The sequence below is a fragment of the Cardiocondyla obscurior genome, linkage group LG07 (assembly GCF_019399895.1).
Source record: "Cardiocondyla obscurior isolate alpha-2009 linkage group LG07, Cobs3.1, whole genome shotgun sequence".
In the NCBI taxonomy this organism is placed as follows: domain Eukaryota; kingdom Metazoa; phylum Arthropoda; class Insecta; order Hymenoptera; family Formicidae; genus Cardiocondyla; species Cardiocondyla obscurior.
In genome coordinates, this window is record NC_091870.1 from 4,875,717 (window position 1) to 4,892,402 (window position 16,686).

At 32.3% G+C, this 16,686-nt stretch overlaps 2 protein-coding genes across 2 annotated transcripts; both read right to left on the reverse strand.

Annotated features, from left to right (window-relative positions):
- Nucleotides 1-6,274: 6,274 nt before the first annotated feature.
- On the reverse strand, nt 6,275-8,310 carry LOC139104066 (uncharacterized). The gene is made up of 3 exons (XM_070659291.1): nt 7,152-8,310; nt 6,762-6,926; nt 6,275-6,495 (listed from the first exon to the last, which is right to left on the reverse strand). Exons 1-3 carry the CDS (start codon nt 8,308-8,310, stop codon nt 6,275-6,277), a joined length of 1,545 nt encoding a protein of 514 aa, XP_070515392.1.
- A 46-nt stretch (nt 8,311-8,356) lies between these two features.
- LOC139104067 (GATA zinc finger domain-containing protein 14-like) lies at nt 8,357-11,679 on the reverse strand. Its single transcript, XM_070659293.1, has 8 exons — nt 11,544-11,679; nt 10,935-11,012; nt 10,598-10,852; nt 10,150-10,217; nt 9,573-10,106; nt 9,434-9,503; nt 8,667-8,761; nt 8,357-8,557 (listed from the first exon to the last, which is right to left on the reverse strand). The coding sequence occupies exons 1-8, from the start codon at nt 11,677-11,679 to the stop codon at nt 8,357-8,359; spliced, it is 1,437 nt and encodes a 478-aa protein (XP_070515394.1).
- Between the last annotated feature and the right edge of the window lie 5,007 nt (nt 11,680-16,686).

The following is a 16,686-nucleotide window of genomic DNA, read 5'->3' on the forward strand; positions in this document are numbered from 1 at the left end:
GACAAAAATATTGAAGGGCAGTTATATGGTGCTGGGATAGCTGAGTAAAAGTAAAAAAATCAGGAAGTTTGTATCTTAAAAATTTCACGTAGTAAACTCATTGTCAAACTTTAAACGCGTTTTTCTCGAAATCACATTTTTACGCGCGGCTAGCAGCAGAACTTGAGTAATTTTTATCCAATTGACTTGAAATTTTAACTGTAGCTTCTTCGATAGATTATCTACTGAAGTACACACAATTTTTAAGATCGGTTAACAATTACAATTTTTATAAACAAATAAAGGTCGATTTTTTTTACAAAAAAATGTACTTATGTTTCAAAATTCTGCCAAATTAACAAAAATTAATATTTCTTAATATCCATGTGTACTTCAGTAGATATACTCTTTTAGATTATAAAAAAATTTTTTTTATTGTTCCAGGAACATTTGTTGATGACTTCTACTGCTAGCCGCAGGAAGCATACGAAAAAATCGACCCTTTTTCTATGGACTGTTAATCCGCCATTTTGTTTTCGATTTAAAAAAAAAAAAATTTTTGTACATATAAAGATAGGTGTATTGAGCTCTCAAAATTCCAAATTGATCCATCCATTCATTAAATCACAAAAAATTGTTAAATATAGGCTATGATTTTGGCCTTTCTACTAGATATAACCCCTTAATAAAATATAAAAATTATGGGCAGTTTTGATGACAGTGAGTATACTAATGCTATCAATGCAATGGCAGTTTTTACGACTTTTTTTATGTTTAGGTAGTTCTGACAACAGTGTATATAAATTGTACAAATAGTAATGATGTAATGACAGTTTTGACGACAGAGTATATAAAATGTACACATGCTAACGATACAATGGCAGTTTTGGCGACAGTGTATATGAAATGTACTAATGTACACAATGCAATGGCAGTTTTGACGACAGTACTTTTTTACAACGCTAAATTATGTATAATTACTACAGAAATAAGGTCCAACAACTTTAAATTTTTAATTTTGGTACTTTTTGAGTAAAGTAGAATAAAGTACAGAAAGGCAGTTTCGACGACTTCTTATATGTATAGGCAGTTTAGACGACAGTGTATATAAAATGTACACATGCTAACGATACAATGGCAGTTTTGACGACAGTGTATATGAAATGTACAAGTGCTCACAATGCAATGGCAGTTTTGACGACACTTTTTTTATGTATGGGCAGGTTTGACGACAGTGGATATACTAATGCTAACAATACATTGACAGTTTTGACTAGTGATGGATTCGAGACAAGCCAAGACAAGAATCGAATGTTCTTGTCTTGTCTTGACATTTTTCAATCAAGAATTATTACAGTCTTGATCTCGACAGTAAATTTCTTGTCTTGATTCTTGATTCTTGCAAGATTCTTGCAAGATTCTTGATACTTATTATAATATTGATGAATTTTTATTTACATCTTAATTTTCAAGTTAAAAATTTTATTGTATAAAAATTTATTATGTAGTATTATTGCGCAATATAATATACCTATTACTTTCATATTAAAATAAAACTACAATTTTTCTGCATACGTTCCTGTCTGGGTACTACATTTAGCGCGTTAGCGCGAGACACTCTTTTATCTCGCTGTCTTTTGCACAATGATCGGTGAATGTTAAAACAAATGAAGCAGTGATGCTGGCAACAGCCTGGTAACATTTGCACACCATCAGTCTGATACGGAACGTGTTAATGCTTGGCGATACCCGTGAACCCGTGATAGTGATAAAAAAGTTACTCGTAGCAATTTTATCATGGACGAACAAAGAAATCTGTCCAAAAAGAGAAACATTGATGAAAGTAAGTATTAAACTTAACAGCAGCTTGCACAAAAAAAATATATAAATATAGATACATAGATAATATATTATATATAATTATATACATATAATTACAATTGATTAATTAATACAAAAATTATTTAATTAAAATAAAATTTATTTTCCGACTTTTCCGCTAATTCTAAATTATAACAAATATTTATATATAATTTATTTAGTGAATGAACCATCAGAACCATCTATTCCCGATGATTTCGAGACTGAAGAGTCAGTAGAGTTACTAAAAAGTGCCTCAACATCAAGTGGGACTATAAGTGTAGCAAATGCAAAAAAAAGTAAAACAAAGTTTGCCAATTACTTTGAGATCACAAAATTTATTGATAAACATTGTTCCCGAAATGATAAAGTTGCTACATGTAAATTGTGCAAGAAAAAAAATCAAAACGTACAAATAAAAATGAAAAATTCCAATACGTCAGGAATTCAAAGATATTTGGCAAATTTTCACAAAAAAGAATATTTTGAAATCAATCAGAATCAGAGACAAAACTCGTCAAATATTACAAAGTATTTTTCATCTGAAGTATTGAAGGTATAAAGTAACTTTTTATTTTTTTATTAAAGATTAAAATATTTTTTATTTTTATATATTTATTTATATATTTATTGATAAGTATATGTTTTTATAATTTATATTTTCATTGTTTAATTTTTATATTTATTTCTATTTAAAGTTATTTTTATTGTAAAAATTATATTACCATATAAACTTTATATAAAAATGTTTCAGAATCGTCTAATTCTATTAACATGATGTTAACAATTTTGCCTTGTATATATGATTTATGTATAAAGTTATATTATTTGCAATTTTTAATTATTTTTAGCCGTCAACAACCAAAGAATATTCTCAAGAAAAATTCAATTCTTTACTTGTGGAATTAGTGGCAAGAAAGCATCTACCATTTAGTTTTTTCGATGACGAATTTACTAAATCTGTATTTGAGTACATAAATCCTCGTCTAAAAGTACCTCAAAGAAAAGCAATGCGCAGTTTAATTTTGAATACATTTTCTATTATGCAGAAATCAGTTTTTAAAATTTTAAACAACAATCAGTCTCAGTTTAGTTTTACTATTAATGGATGGACGTCAGTAGCAAATAAATCGTTTTATGGAATAACTATCCATTTCATTGATGATGAGTGGAATCTGCAGTCAATCGTGCTCGATTTTGTTTCATCTCATGGCAAACACACGGGAAAAGATATTGCATATATTTTCAAAAATACAATTATGCAAAATAATTTGTCCATAGCAAATAAAATCATTGGAATTACTGTAGATAATGCTTCAGCTAATACGAAATTTATTCATGAATTAGCTGCGTTATTGCCAAATATAGATGTTAATGATCAACACTTCAGATGTTTCGCTCATATAATTAATCTTGCAGTTCAGGATATTATGTCCATGTTAAAAATAAGTAATCAAAATGATACAGATAATGAATTAGATGATAATGAACATGATGATATTGATGATTTTGAAGATACATCTACATCGGTCAATAAATTGCGTAGTCTCCTTTCAAAAATAAAAAACTCTGAAAATTTAAGCTTAAAATTACGTGGATTTTGTGAAATTGTTAGTTTAAAATATAGCAATCCTGTGATGGATGTTAGAACACGATGGAATTCAACGGCTGATATGCTTGCATATTGTTTACATTTAAAACCAGCCCTTGAAATGTTTTGTGACAATATCGAAAATGTAAAGCATCTAAAATTGTTAAATGAGGATTGGTTACTTATTAAAAAAGTTTATGTTTTTCTCCACGATTTCAAAGAATTTAGTACTATTTTAGGTGGAGAAAAATATGTAACCCTACCGAAAGTTTTGATCGGTTTCAATTTATTGGTTGATAAAATTGAAAAAACCATTTTTAATTTAGATTCAAAACTAGATCGAACGCAATTAGATAAAACGCTATTGTTAGCATTACAAGCAGGAAGGGACAAGATGTTAAAACATTATATTAAAACTAATTGGATTTATTGCATAATCCTTATTCTTGATCCCAGGCATAAATTAGAAACGTTTAGAAAAACTTCATGGGGAAACGAGTTATTTGAAAGTTTGAAGCAGAAGTTTGAAAATATTTTTAAAGAAAAATATTACATACCTAAGGCACAGTTTCAAGAAAATGATTCTGATTCGAATAAAGCCAAACAAATGTATTGCAGCGATGCTTGTTCAGAATTAAGTAATGATGCAATCGATTTTAATATGCTATTCGAAAAGCATTCTGAGCAACAATTAGATCTAATTGATGATTGGAAATACGAAATAGAGTCTTATTCCAATGAAAAACGAATCGATTATAAAGAAGACATCCTTGAGTGGTGGAAAAAAAATAATGCTCGATATCCATGCCTATCTCGAATGGCCCGTGACTTTTTATCTATTCCTGCTACATCAGTTCCAGCAGAAAGATTATTTTCTAGAGCGGCAATTTGTATACGTAAACATAGAAACAAATTGAATGAAGATTCTGCCAGAAGTCAATTATGTCTGCAATCTTGGTTCACTTGCGATTTAAATGACAAAATTCGCTCTAATTTGTAAATAGTTTATCATATTATAAAAAAATATTTTTATTTAATTACTCCGTTTTATATTATAAAATTGTAATACGTATTTTTAAATATATGTATAACTGCATAATTTCTGTTTTCAAGAATCAAGAATCTTGTTTGATTTTTCTTGAGCTTGAAGCAACAAATCTTGTCTTGTCTCGATTTTATCAAGTATAAAAAATTGGTTTTCTTGTCTTGAAAAATCAAGACAAGACAAGAAAAAATCTTGAAATTCTTGTCTTGACGTCCATCACTAGTTTTGACGACTATTTTTTTATGTATGGGCAGTTTTGACGACAGTGCGTATACTAATGCTATCAATTTACATTGCAGTTTTAACGACTTTTTTTATGTTTAGGTAGTTTTGACGACAGTGTATATAAAATATTAAATAGTAACGATGTAATGGTACTTTCGACGACAAAGTATATAAAATGTACACATGCTAACGATACAATGGCAGTTTTGACGACAGTGTACATGAAATGTACAAGTGCTTACAATGCAATGGCAGTTTTGACGACACTTTTTTTTATGTATGGGCAGGTTTGACGACAGTGGATATACTAATGCTAACAATACATTGGTAGTTTTGACGACTATTTTTTTATGTATGGGCAGTTTTGACGACTGTGCATATACTAATGCTATCAATGCAATGGCAGTTTTAACGACTTTTTTATGTTTATGTAGTTTTGACGACAGTGTGTATAAAATATAAAAATAGTAACGATGTAATCGCAGTTTCGACGACTTCTTTTGTCTGTAGATAGTTTTAATGATAGTGTATATAAAATTGATACATAGTAACGATAATATAAAAATTTTGACAATTTTTTCTTCAACGTTAAAATATGTGCATCTACGTCAGCCACTAAGTGCATACTTCCACTCAATAGAATCCCGGACTGCGCACCGCCCCGAATAAAATTAAGCAAGACCGCGGATCAGTGATTCTCAAAGTGCACGTTTGCCAGACGACTTTGCGCGGCCATAGCGTCAGTCGCGTAACTCGAGATTTCGGCAACTCGCGTGTCGCCCGTATCGACAACACATCTCGGAAACAAACGCAGCAAAAATAAACGCTAATACTGGGAATAATTTCAAGCAATTCTGGCATTACGAAATTACAATTGTAAATCCGCGTCGTCAAAGCTATAGCGATACACTTAGCATTGTGAACAATTAACGCGCCGTAATTCATTTGTAAATACATTCATTTACTTATTGTAAATAATTCATTTGTAATATAATAAATTCGTTTTAATTTAACGCACGGTTTCCGGATTTTTTTTACCTCGGTCGGATCCTGTTCATGAGACCGGCGAACCGCCGCCGCCGCTATCAGGCCAACGGAAGGGCGATTATAACACTACTTACCATTTACTGTAAATTTATCAAATAATGATAAACTTGAATTGATTTATTACAATTATGTTAAAATAGATAAGTTATTTACAGGGGGTCTGACATAATGTGCTCTTCCGTTAGCTGGATAGATATTAAAAATAATGTAACATTCATAACTGTTGTCAAAAATAGGAAATTAAAATCTCTGAGCAAACAAGCGTGAAGAACAGAGATCTTATTTACTCACAGCTACTAGGAGGGACCTCTTATGTGAGATACCCTGTGTAATAAATACTTTTGTTATATGTTATTAACGACAAATTTTATTTTCTGTTCTTATTGTATTCTGTTCTTATTATTATAACATTGTCATACATTTAATTTTTATATTTGTTCTGATTATTATAATGAAACAAACATGTAACCTATTATTTTTTGATTGTACATCTTATACGTTAAAAAATCCAGATTTTGAATATCTCTTTATGTTACTTTTTTAATTTGATTATGAATCCAAACTTTTATTTGTGCATTTGTACGATTTTTTAATACTGAATGTTGTTGTTTTAGTTCATTAATTTCATGAAAAGACGGTAGCTTTTTATTTTGTATATTAGTATAAAAAAAAGACAAAACAGTTGTGCGTTCATCAATGGTCCACTTAGTTTTATTCGTCGTTCTTCTTGTAGAACCAAAAGGAGATACTGAAATAATGAAATTATCATATTATGTGTAAAACGTATCTTTATAAGATAATTATGATAAAAATTTGAATATATTGATATTATATAAGCAATTTATCTGCCAAATCGATTAACACAGATTATCATCGTTTAACAGAAATAAAAAGTAAAGAAAATATACGAAATATTGATATTATGCATCAATCAAGTGATTCACCATCAAAATTCGAAAAAAAAGTTAATCACTTTGACGTTTAAATAACTTATATAAACATTATTGTACATACTTTTCTTCTTCTTTATTTTTGCATTTACATCGTTTTTAATAAATGTTTTTTTAGATTGTTTTCTCTTTCTTGCTGTATTTGAAACGTTAAAACTCAAATTTTTATTACATTCTCTATCTGAATTAACAATTTCTTTGTCAATTGATTTTGTAGATTGTGCTGATGCTGAAATAATAAAAAGATTATTGTGTATTGTGACAGTGATTTAAAAAATAATATACGCGTGGATGCGTTTGTGTTTACTCTCGTATATGCGCTTATATAAATATCAAATATACATATAATTTTCTAAACATACTTTTTTTATAAATGTTTATTTTATATTTTTTTTAGACATTTGACTAATAGAAGATTAAAAAGTACTTTTTAACAACAAAATATCTTAAATACCTGAGTATGTACTTATATCACTGCAATGTTTATTACCAGAATTGTCAACATTTTTGTTTGTTTGATTTTTTTCATCGTTAATATCATTGTTGTCATTCTCGTCCTCGTCCTCGTCTTCGTCTGTGTCTTCACTTTCACTTTTATCAGAATTATCTCCTTGAGCATATTTTAATAGTTGTGATATAGCTAAGTCTTGTGTTAGAATAGACTGTCTATAATGTGATTTATGTATCTTTTCATGATGACCCATAAAATCTGCTAGATCGTTAATTTGTGTATCAGACACATCTAATGTAATACATATGGTAGCAATATGTTTTCTCAGAGTTGTACAACGTAATGAGCTTGGAATGTCTGCCCCACAAGCTTTAGAATATTTTCTTATTAATACACATGCTTTCAAATATGCAGATCTTTTTTCGACCATTGTATTTATACCAAATATGAAAGGATTGTCTTTCGAAACACCGGCTTGCGTACGGTAATTAACGATCATTTCCATGCAATGCAAAATTTCTTTATGAAGTAAAACTGGGACTGTTCTTGCTAATTTTCCACGTATCATTATTTGTACATATTTAGAAAAAGATTTGTATAATTCCGGTGCTTCTTCCTTTGAAATTGTGGTTAAAGTTTTTAAATTTTCAATTAATATACGTTCTAATTCACCAGGACGTCTTCTATTAAACATCATGGTAGAAACTAATGTTGTTTCAGATAATGTACGCCAGGCTTGAATAGAGAATCCATCTTTTTGTAAGTCATGTAAAGCTTTTGTGCGTTTATTTGTTAAATAAGCACTTAATTTTTTAATATCATTCATAGATGGTAAAACTACTTTTCTCTGTCTCATTCGATGTCCTAGAGTTTTACGTACGACTTTATTTACGCTGGTAGGATAATTTTCTTCAAATATCTTTAAAAAATTTTCTACTACAACCTGGTTATCAAATTCCTCCTTTTTAATACACATACTCCTCAAAATTTGTCCAACTTGTTTTATAAGTGTTCCCAATGATGATGCGATAGAAGGTATTTTATATGTCCAAGTTGTTTCATCAAATTGTGCAAGTTTATTTACAGAGTTAACGCAAAAATCATACCTTTTTGGATCATATATTATACTGAAATGTACTACAGTATTATCCATTTCTCTCATACTTGCAAAAAATCGTCCTAATAATCTTAATCGCGCTCTGATCATATCATGCTGATAAACACATTTTATTTCCATAAGCAATTAGTAGTTCATCATATCTAATAAGTTGAGTTAAATTATCTTCTCTCATCACTGGAAATACCAATCTCCTTAAACATGTGCTTGCAGTGTGATGTATACGACAAGCTACAGAGCGTCCTAATACTTTTATATTTCTTTGACGATTCTCTCTATTTTCTGTACACATCTTAAAATAATGCTTGATATTATTCTTAGTAAAAAAAACCCTTGCATTTTGCACAAGGAATAAAATCAGTTGCGCATTTTTTTAGAAGTTTGTTTGGACGACGACAAACAATCAAATCTCCTTTATTTAAATTAGAATTTGTGTTATATATAAAATTTCCTTTTTGTCGAAGTATTTCAATAATCTGTTTTCGTTCTGGAATACCTAAAATGTATTACAAAAATATAAAATGTTATAAAACTAGATCAAATTAGTCTAAATTTTAAACAAATCTTGATAGCGAATAACGAAAATGAAATGAGGAGCATGATAGAAAAATTTGAATAATATAAAAAAAGTTTTGGAATAGGAAAAAAAGAGTGTGGATAAGGATAATATAAAAGAATAGACTAGAGAGGGAAGGAAGGAGAAAAAGTGATATTGTGAGTGTATCAGGGGGGGGGGGGAAATAAATAAAAGTAGAAATAAAAGGAAGAAGATAAAAGCTTTGTAGTATATAAGAAAACAAGTTAAAGTTTAAAAGTTGTAATCAGAAAATTATATGCTTAAAAAAACACGAGAAAACATAAGTCCCAGGGATAGTATGGATTTGCAAATATATAAAATGAGTAAGTTAAGATAGAAATCAGTATTTTTTAAGTTAAGTATAGGTTGTAAGATTTAATTTAGAGAAAGACATGTAAGGTATTTAAAAAATGAGATTATAGGGTATTAAGAAGTGAGAATTAATATGTGATTAGTACGTGATATAATACAAAAAAGTCTGTTAAATGAAAGTTATGTTTTACATAGTTGTTTAAGTTTATAACTGTAAGTGGAGTAAAAAAAAATGTATTTATTTAATTTTAAACTAAATTTTAAGCGTTTAATATTTACCTTTGGGTAAAGATGAATACTTTTTAACATCCTCTTCATTTTTAAGTACAAATTCTAAATGTCTCGCCAACTGTGTATGTAATGTTTTGCAATATAGACACATATTCCGTTTAATTTTAACATCTTGAGCTGCACTTACATACATATCTTTATCATTGCATATATTTATTTTAGATTTACATAATGAGGATGTCATATTTAACTTATTTGTCACAGTTTCATTACCGCTGCTTTGTATGATTTTTGCATTCAAATTAGTCGTAGATTCATTATCTTCATTTTCTTCTATATAACTTGACACAGAACAATCTGATACGTGGAAATTGCTGTCCATGTTATGTTCAAACGTATTAAATTCATCGTTATTAGATTCACTATCATCATTAACTAAATGACTGTATAATTTTTCTACGTGTGTAGATTCTGCTATTGGAACAAATTTTGATACACTTATCGCATTATTAGTGTTAGAAATGTTATTTAAAGAAGTCTCATTACTGTCAGTCTCAATATTATTAAGATTCGTATTGTTATTTGTGATAATATCATTTTCTTTTGTGAATTTTTGAGAATGTTGCTGCTGCAACAAATCTTTGGCGTGTGCAGAATTTCCGACTTCAGCATCAACATTCACATTTTTAGACGTTATCAAATTATCAAGTTTGTTACTCAGCTTTACGTTAGAAGCATTATTTAAAATTGCCAACACATCTTACATTAAAATTTATATCTACTACATCATTTGTAGAAAATGTAATATTGTTATCATTATTTGGCATTAAATCTGAAAAATAAAGTATATTAGTTTTACCAAAAAAAAATATAAATAATGTGCTTTGTTAGTAATGATCAACGAGTACATACTTTGGTGATAAAGATCAGAAAAATAAAGCACATACGTTTGCCAACGATTCAAATAGGTTAAAACAATTTCAACATTAATAACAGTGAGTTCTATATTTCCTTGGTTGTTGCTAATGTAGAACAATAAGTTATTACAAATTATTCTGAAGATATCAACAGTTTACTAGCAGGTGTTAATAATGTCTTTCAGAAATTGAGAACTTATTTTTATCAATATTGAAATACTTTTTTGTAAGAACAAAAGAAAAATGTTAAAGTTAATAAGTAAAAGATACACTAATGTGTATATCAAATAAATACCATTTGCCACGTCCTTAGTTTTATCAAATAGTAATAAATCATTATTTATATCAGTATTAGCAGATATTTCGTGCAAGTTGTTAGATTTTTTAATTTTATTATAGGTATTCATATTACTACTTAGTGTAGAAATAAAATTTGATTTAACTTCACTAAAAGATGTTTCTGATGATATACAGGTGTTATCTTCAACATCAGCATTTGTAATTAACATACTAGCATTCAAGGTAGTTCCAGTAGTAGATAATGATGAATCTGAAAAACAATATTTTTAGAAGTTAAATACAAAGAAATTTTCTTTTTAATACAATTTTGTTTTAAAAATATAATTAACTACCTGATAAGCTTGATATGTGTACCATTGGAGTTTGTTTATTTAAATTATTTAGAATTTCTTCCAAAATAGATCTGCTTTCTATAAGTTAAAAATATCATATTTTTTACAAATTATTTTGTCATGACATATTTGTTAGTATTATATTTCATACTGTTGTAATTAATTTCTTTTAAGACAATACAAATATTTAATTATAGAGCTTTTCTCTTATTCTTTTTTTATTAATTTAATGGTATTTGTGTATTTATTATAAAATTTAATTTATTTTTATTAATGTAATGATAACAGAAACAGTTATGTACTTTAAATGTAAATGTAAATGAATGTAATGTATTATTACATTTATGAAAAATCTGCAAATAATGGTATAACAATTAAATTAATACCCAGATAACTTTCATTATTTTTTTTCCTTTAAACTTTAATGTGTATCCATTAGGATATACGCCGCGGTACAATATTCTCTTCTCCCTATTAATAATTTTTTATATTTTGAAGGTTATGTTTTACAAGTATGTACATAATTTGTTTGCAACATCACATTGATGCATAATTTAGTTCATAATTGATAACAAAAAATATCTAAAAACAAAGATATGCATTACTTACTATGAGCAGCAATAACAGTTTCTCCTTTAATAGTATGTTTGTTTTTGGGTTTCTTCTGTATAATATAGTGGTTATTTCTTAGCAATAAAATAAACATATTTATTTTAACAGAAACTTTAGATATATTGAACCACATACAGAAAAATATTTGACAAACACCGTTGCAGAAGGGTATACTAACGAAATAACAAACGAGCATTCAAAAGTGTTACGTACTAAAAGGCTCATCCTCATTACATGCTTCTATTGGGCTTCGTTGTTACCGACAGCGCCAACTAATCGGAGTGCGTTGTAATAAACAAGGCTCCCTGCATGTCAACGTGAATTACTTAAGGGGATCCTATACCTTCCTGTTTTACCATGCAACCGTATTTTTCGCTATTTTTCACTATTTTTCTAAACGGCTGAACGGAATGAAAAATCCTTCTCCAGGATTATTGTACGTACTCTGATGATTCGTGGCCAGATCAGCTTGATGTAAAAATGCAAACAAATTTTTTTGTGTATTCATGTACGAAATATTTACTTACAACATAAGTTACATTGTTTAAGCGCACAAACAGAGAGTTGACCACGATTCTGAGAACTTTAAGGAAAAGAACGGTGTATTTGAAATTACGATTAATATAGCCTAATAAAGAAAAATAGTGAAAAATACGATTTAGCAAAAAATGCAAGGATCAGCAGACGTCATTTGGGTAAAAATGTCACGAAAAACGAGCAAGATTAGTTTCGGCGTCACAGGATAGATGGCAGTGTTCTACATACATGCGTTTATACAGAAATAACAGACCTTTGCCAAATTTGCCTGCTTTGCCTATCCTGTCCTGTCCATCTTGATGACCATGTGCAAAGAGAAATCATATTTTTTATAAATAAATTGTTACAGCGCAATAACAATTTATTTATAAAAAATATGATTTCTCTGTGCACATGGAATTATAAAAAAAAAAAAAAAAATTATGAGTACATAACGGGACTCGAACCGGCGCTCGCACGGTCGTCAAGTTAGCAGGCCCGCTGTTAGCCGTTACGCTTCAAAGATATTTTAATAGTTTAGGCGAAGCTACTTGTACTTGTATGGCAATAGTACTATTTGAACATTCACAAGAAATGTGTGTAATAATCAGCTAGATTACTAAAAGATTGAGTATTCTAGCTGTCTAATTCACATATTTAATGTAAATGTTAAAATGTTACTGTGTCAAGTATCAACCATGGTACTTTTTACTTATAAAAGTCATAACTTATTCATTCATGTATGTACCCAGTTAATAATTTAACAGCAAACTGTCAGCAATTTGGCACCAAACAGAGTCAAACTTTGACAACAAATTCCGTGCCATCTGGGTCCTCTATAGACACGTATTTTGCTCGCAAAGCTTGTCTACAAAACCTGACAGCAAAATGGCACCAAAAAGCGAGTAATACTTGGCGACAAAAGTCTGACGGTAAATTGTCGCCAAATAGCGAGCGAGTCTTGGCGCAAAAATCCCAACGGCAAATTGTCGTCAAATTACAGACAGGTCTTGACGACAAGAGCCCGACGGCAAATTGTCGCCAAAACTTGTTCGCTAATTGGCGGCAAAAGTCCGATGGCAAACTGAGACCAAACCTTGTCGCGATTAACTTCTTGCTTTTATTATTTATGTAAGTACTATAATTTTCTAAATTACAAAAAAATTAAAAGTAATAAAACTATGTTATTAAATAATTATAAAATATACATAACATACAAAAACTATTTACATTTTTTTTTACATTGTTCTATATCTGAAAACTGAAGCACAGATTTGAAAAGTGGTGTAGCCTCTCTTCTCGTGCATGTATAATGTTCCTAAAATTTCAAAGGTAAGTGTACCTGTAACAGAGACAAAATATTATAATTATTTAAACGTATATAATAATATAAAAGTAAAATATATTGCATTTGAGATGATGATTCAATCGTTAAATTATTTAAAAATAGGCACTTAAAAGTACCGATTGTCCTCTCTCAAGAAGCAGGATTTTTTGTTGGCCTTAAAAAGAACCATTTACTGAAAAGTACGTATAAATAATATTAGTGTCCTGAAATTTGTATTATAAATTGTATTATAAATAATGTTTAGTAATTTTTTTCTACTCCCTGTAGCATTTCGTGCGCCCCGCGTTTTATGTCTTCCTGCATGCTGTATCCGTATTGCTGAATCTGTAAATTCAGATATTTAAATATTATTTAACATTACATTTTATATTAAATTATAATATGTAAGACAAGTGACATTTTAATTTTGCGTTTTGTTTTTAGCGTAAAAGTGTTATGGACAAACGAAGTTTATACGTACAAATAATTTTATATTTAGTTGTCTGATTCGTGTTCTCGAAATTCTTCTTCTGTATTAGCATCGTTGTCGTCGTCGTTCCACAAATTACGTTGTATCACTGGGCTGATCGCTGGTCTATGCTGGTTACGTTGCCGGTGCCTGTGTCGTTCTTTGGACGTCTTCAACGCGTCTCTCATATGCCGCTGGAACTCGGAGCGTTGGGGTCTCTCAAAATTGGGATTGCGGCATATTGCGTCTGAAAAATTACAATACAAATGGTAAGTTGCAAGTTGAATTATAAGTACATTTTTAATACAACATTTATTACATATTTTTACTCGTGTAGATATTATACGTACCATATATTGCTTTTGTCAACCGTTTATTATAGAGGGCTGTTTTACCCTCTTCGCGATCCCACCAGGTTATAAGCGGTGCAAACGAGTCGTGCAAACTTTCTTTTACGCATAAATTGACAGCTTCCTTTAAGTTGAATCCTCCTATGTAGTGGAAATAATTGACCTTGTCGAGGCCTCTCGACTATTTCGCCGTCGTGTATTTCGGCGTTCCCGGATGTAGGTGGGATGCGAATAAATGAGTGCACTCGACTCGTTATAATTGTTGAAAAAATATAACTGTTTTATTTCTCTCAACTTCTCGAGAGATCTGCACGACTTCCGATGTACAGCGGATCGACAAATTAACAAATACACGCGCAATCTATTTTGACGACTGACTCGCCCGATCGAGATCGCGTTTTTATATCCTCCTTCGCGGGTCCGGGCTTTTCGCGAGATCCTCTGTCTCATCGGTTTTAAAAAACGCGAGTTCGTTAGCCTCAGCTACCGTTAGCCTTGGCGGTATGACGTCGTATATAAATATTATCGATTTTGAACGACCTGCCTGACTGTTATCGCTTTTGTTAGGCGCCGCGACTTTCCGTTTTTTCTCGAGGAGTTTTTTTTATTATAAATTCTACCGGTCAGTTACCGCTTCGATTATGTCCAAACATCCCGGCCCCCTTGAAGTATTATACTTCAATACCGTGGTCGTTATCCGTTATCGCAACGTTCGTCGTTTTTGCTCGCTCAATTTAAATTGGCTCGTCGATTAATATTGCATTATACGCCAGTTGACCGGTTGGGACGCTGTTCTTCTAACGGAAGGACCGCCAGTCTGGTTGTCGGTCTCGTTATCTCTCCCTTCTTAGTGCGGATGGTCGCGGTACGCACTACTCCATCGGCTCCGGGATGCACCTCCTTTATCCTCCCCAGGAGCCACTGCAAAGGTCCGAGTCCGTGCTGCTGGACAACCACCATTTGTCCCACAGCTATCGGCGTCCCCCGGCTCGCTCGCCACTTTGTGCGTTGTATCAAGGTGTGCAGATACTCGTCTTTCCAGCGTTTCCAAAAATGCTGGCGCATCTGCTCGACACGCTGCCATCGAAGTAGTCGTCCCTCCGGTATGTGCTGTAATCCTGGAACAGAAAAGCTGCACAGAGCCGCACCAATCAAAAAATGACCCGGCGTGAGGCAATCTAGGTCCGTCGGATCCGCACTGAGCGGCGCAAGCGGTCTCGAATTCATAATTCCCTCGATCTCGCACAATATCGTGTACATTTCTTCGAAGGTGGCATGCGCTTGACCCAAGACTCGGTTTAAGTGGGTCTTCGCGGATTTTACCGCTGCCTCCCACAATCCGCCAAAATGTGGAGCATACGGTGGTATGAATTTCCACTCAATACCCTTTTCGCTCAGAAATTCGCGAATAGCCAGGGCCGTCGCCTCGCTCCGCACGCATTCGCGAAATTCCTTTAGCCGCTTTTCGGCTCCTACAAACGTCGTACCGTTGTCCGAATACAGGCACGCCGGCTTACCGTGTCGTGATACAAATCGTTTAAGTGCCGCGATGAAGGCGTCGGAAGTCAAATCGCTAACCAGTTCGATGTGCACGGCCTGCACGGTGAAACATACAAAGATAGCCAAGTATGCCTTCGTCAGCTTGGCATTTCGCCGCTTATGATCTTTAGGTAAAATCGGGCCGGCATAATCGATGCCCGCATGCAAAAACGGTCGCGCTACATTCACTCGCTTGTTCGGCAAATCTGCCATAATGGCTTGTGACAGTCTCGGGTTGCATCGAAAACATTTGACGCAACGACGCACGACGCCCCGCACCACCGAGCGCGCAGCTATCGGCCAAAATCTTTGCCGGACGCTCGCGAGCGTCGTCTGCGCGCCGGCATGCAACGCGTTTACATGCTCTAATTGTATAATTCGCGTGGTCAACTCGTGGCGCTTCGGCAATAACATCGGGTGTCTCGCGTCAAACGGAATTTCCGCGTTTTTTAGTCGGCCTCCCACGCGAATTATTCCGTCTTCGTCGATAAACGGTGTCAAATTAAAAACGCTACTTCGGCTATTTATTTCCCTATTCGCTTGTAAGGCCTCGTATTTCGGAGCAAAGGCCTCGCGCTGTACATTCCTTACAATTGTATATAATGCCTCTTTAAATTCCATCGGGGAAATTGTCACGCATCCTTTCTCTTTTTGTTTCCGCGATATTCGTCGGCAATAGGCTATTACGCGTACAATTTTGTTCAGGCTGGATATTTTTTCTAGCAGGATTTGCACCACCCCCTTGTCTTGTATTCTAGAAACCGCGGCAATCACACGCTTCTGCTCCGGCATTTCTTTCGGCGCTTCTATTAATTTATTTGGCCATGCATTCTCGTCCGCGCGTAAGAAGGCAGGCCCGCTCCACCACATAGACGAGTCTATCAACTCTCTCACGTTCGTCCCGCGTGACAGCATATCCGCGGAGTTTTCGGCCGTCGG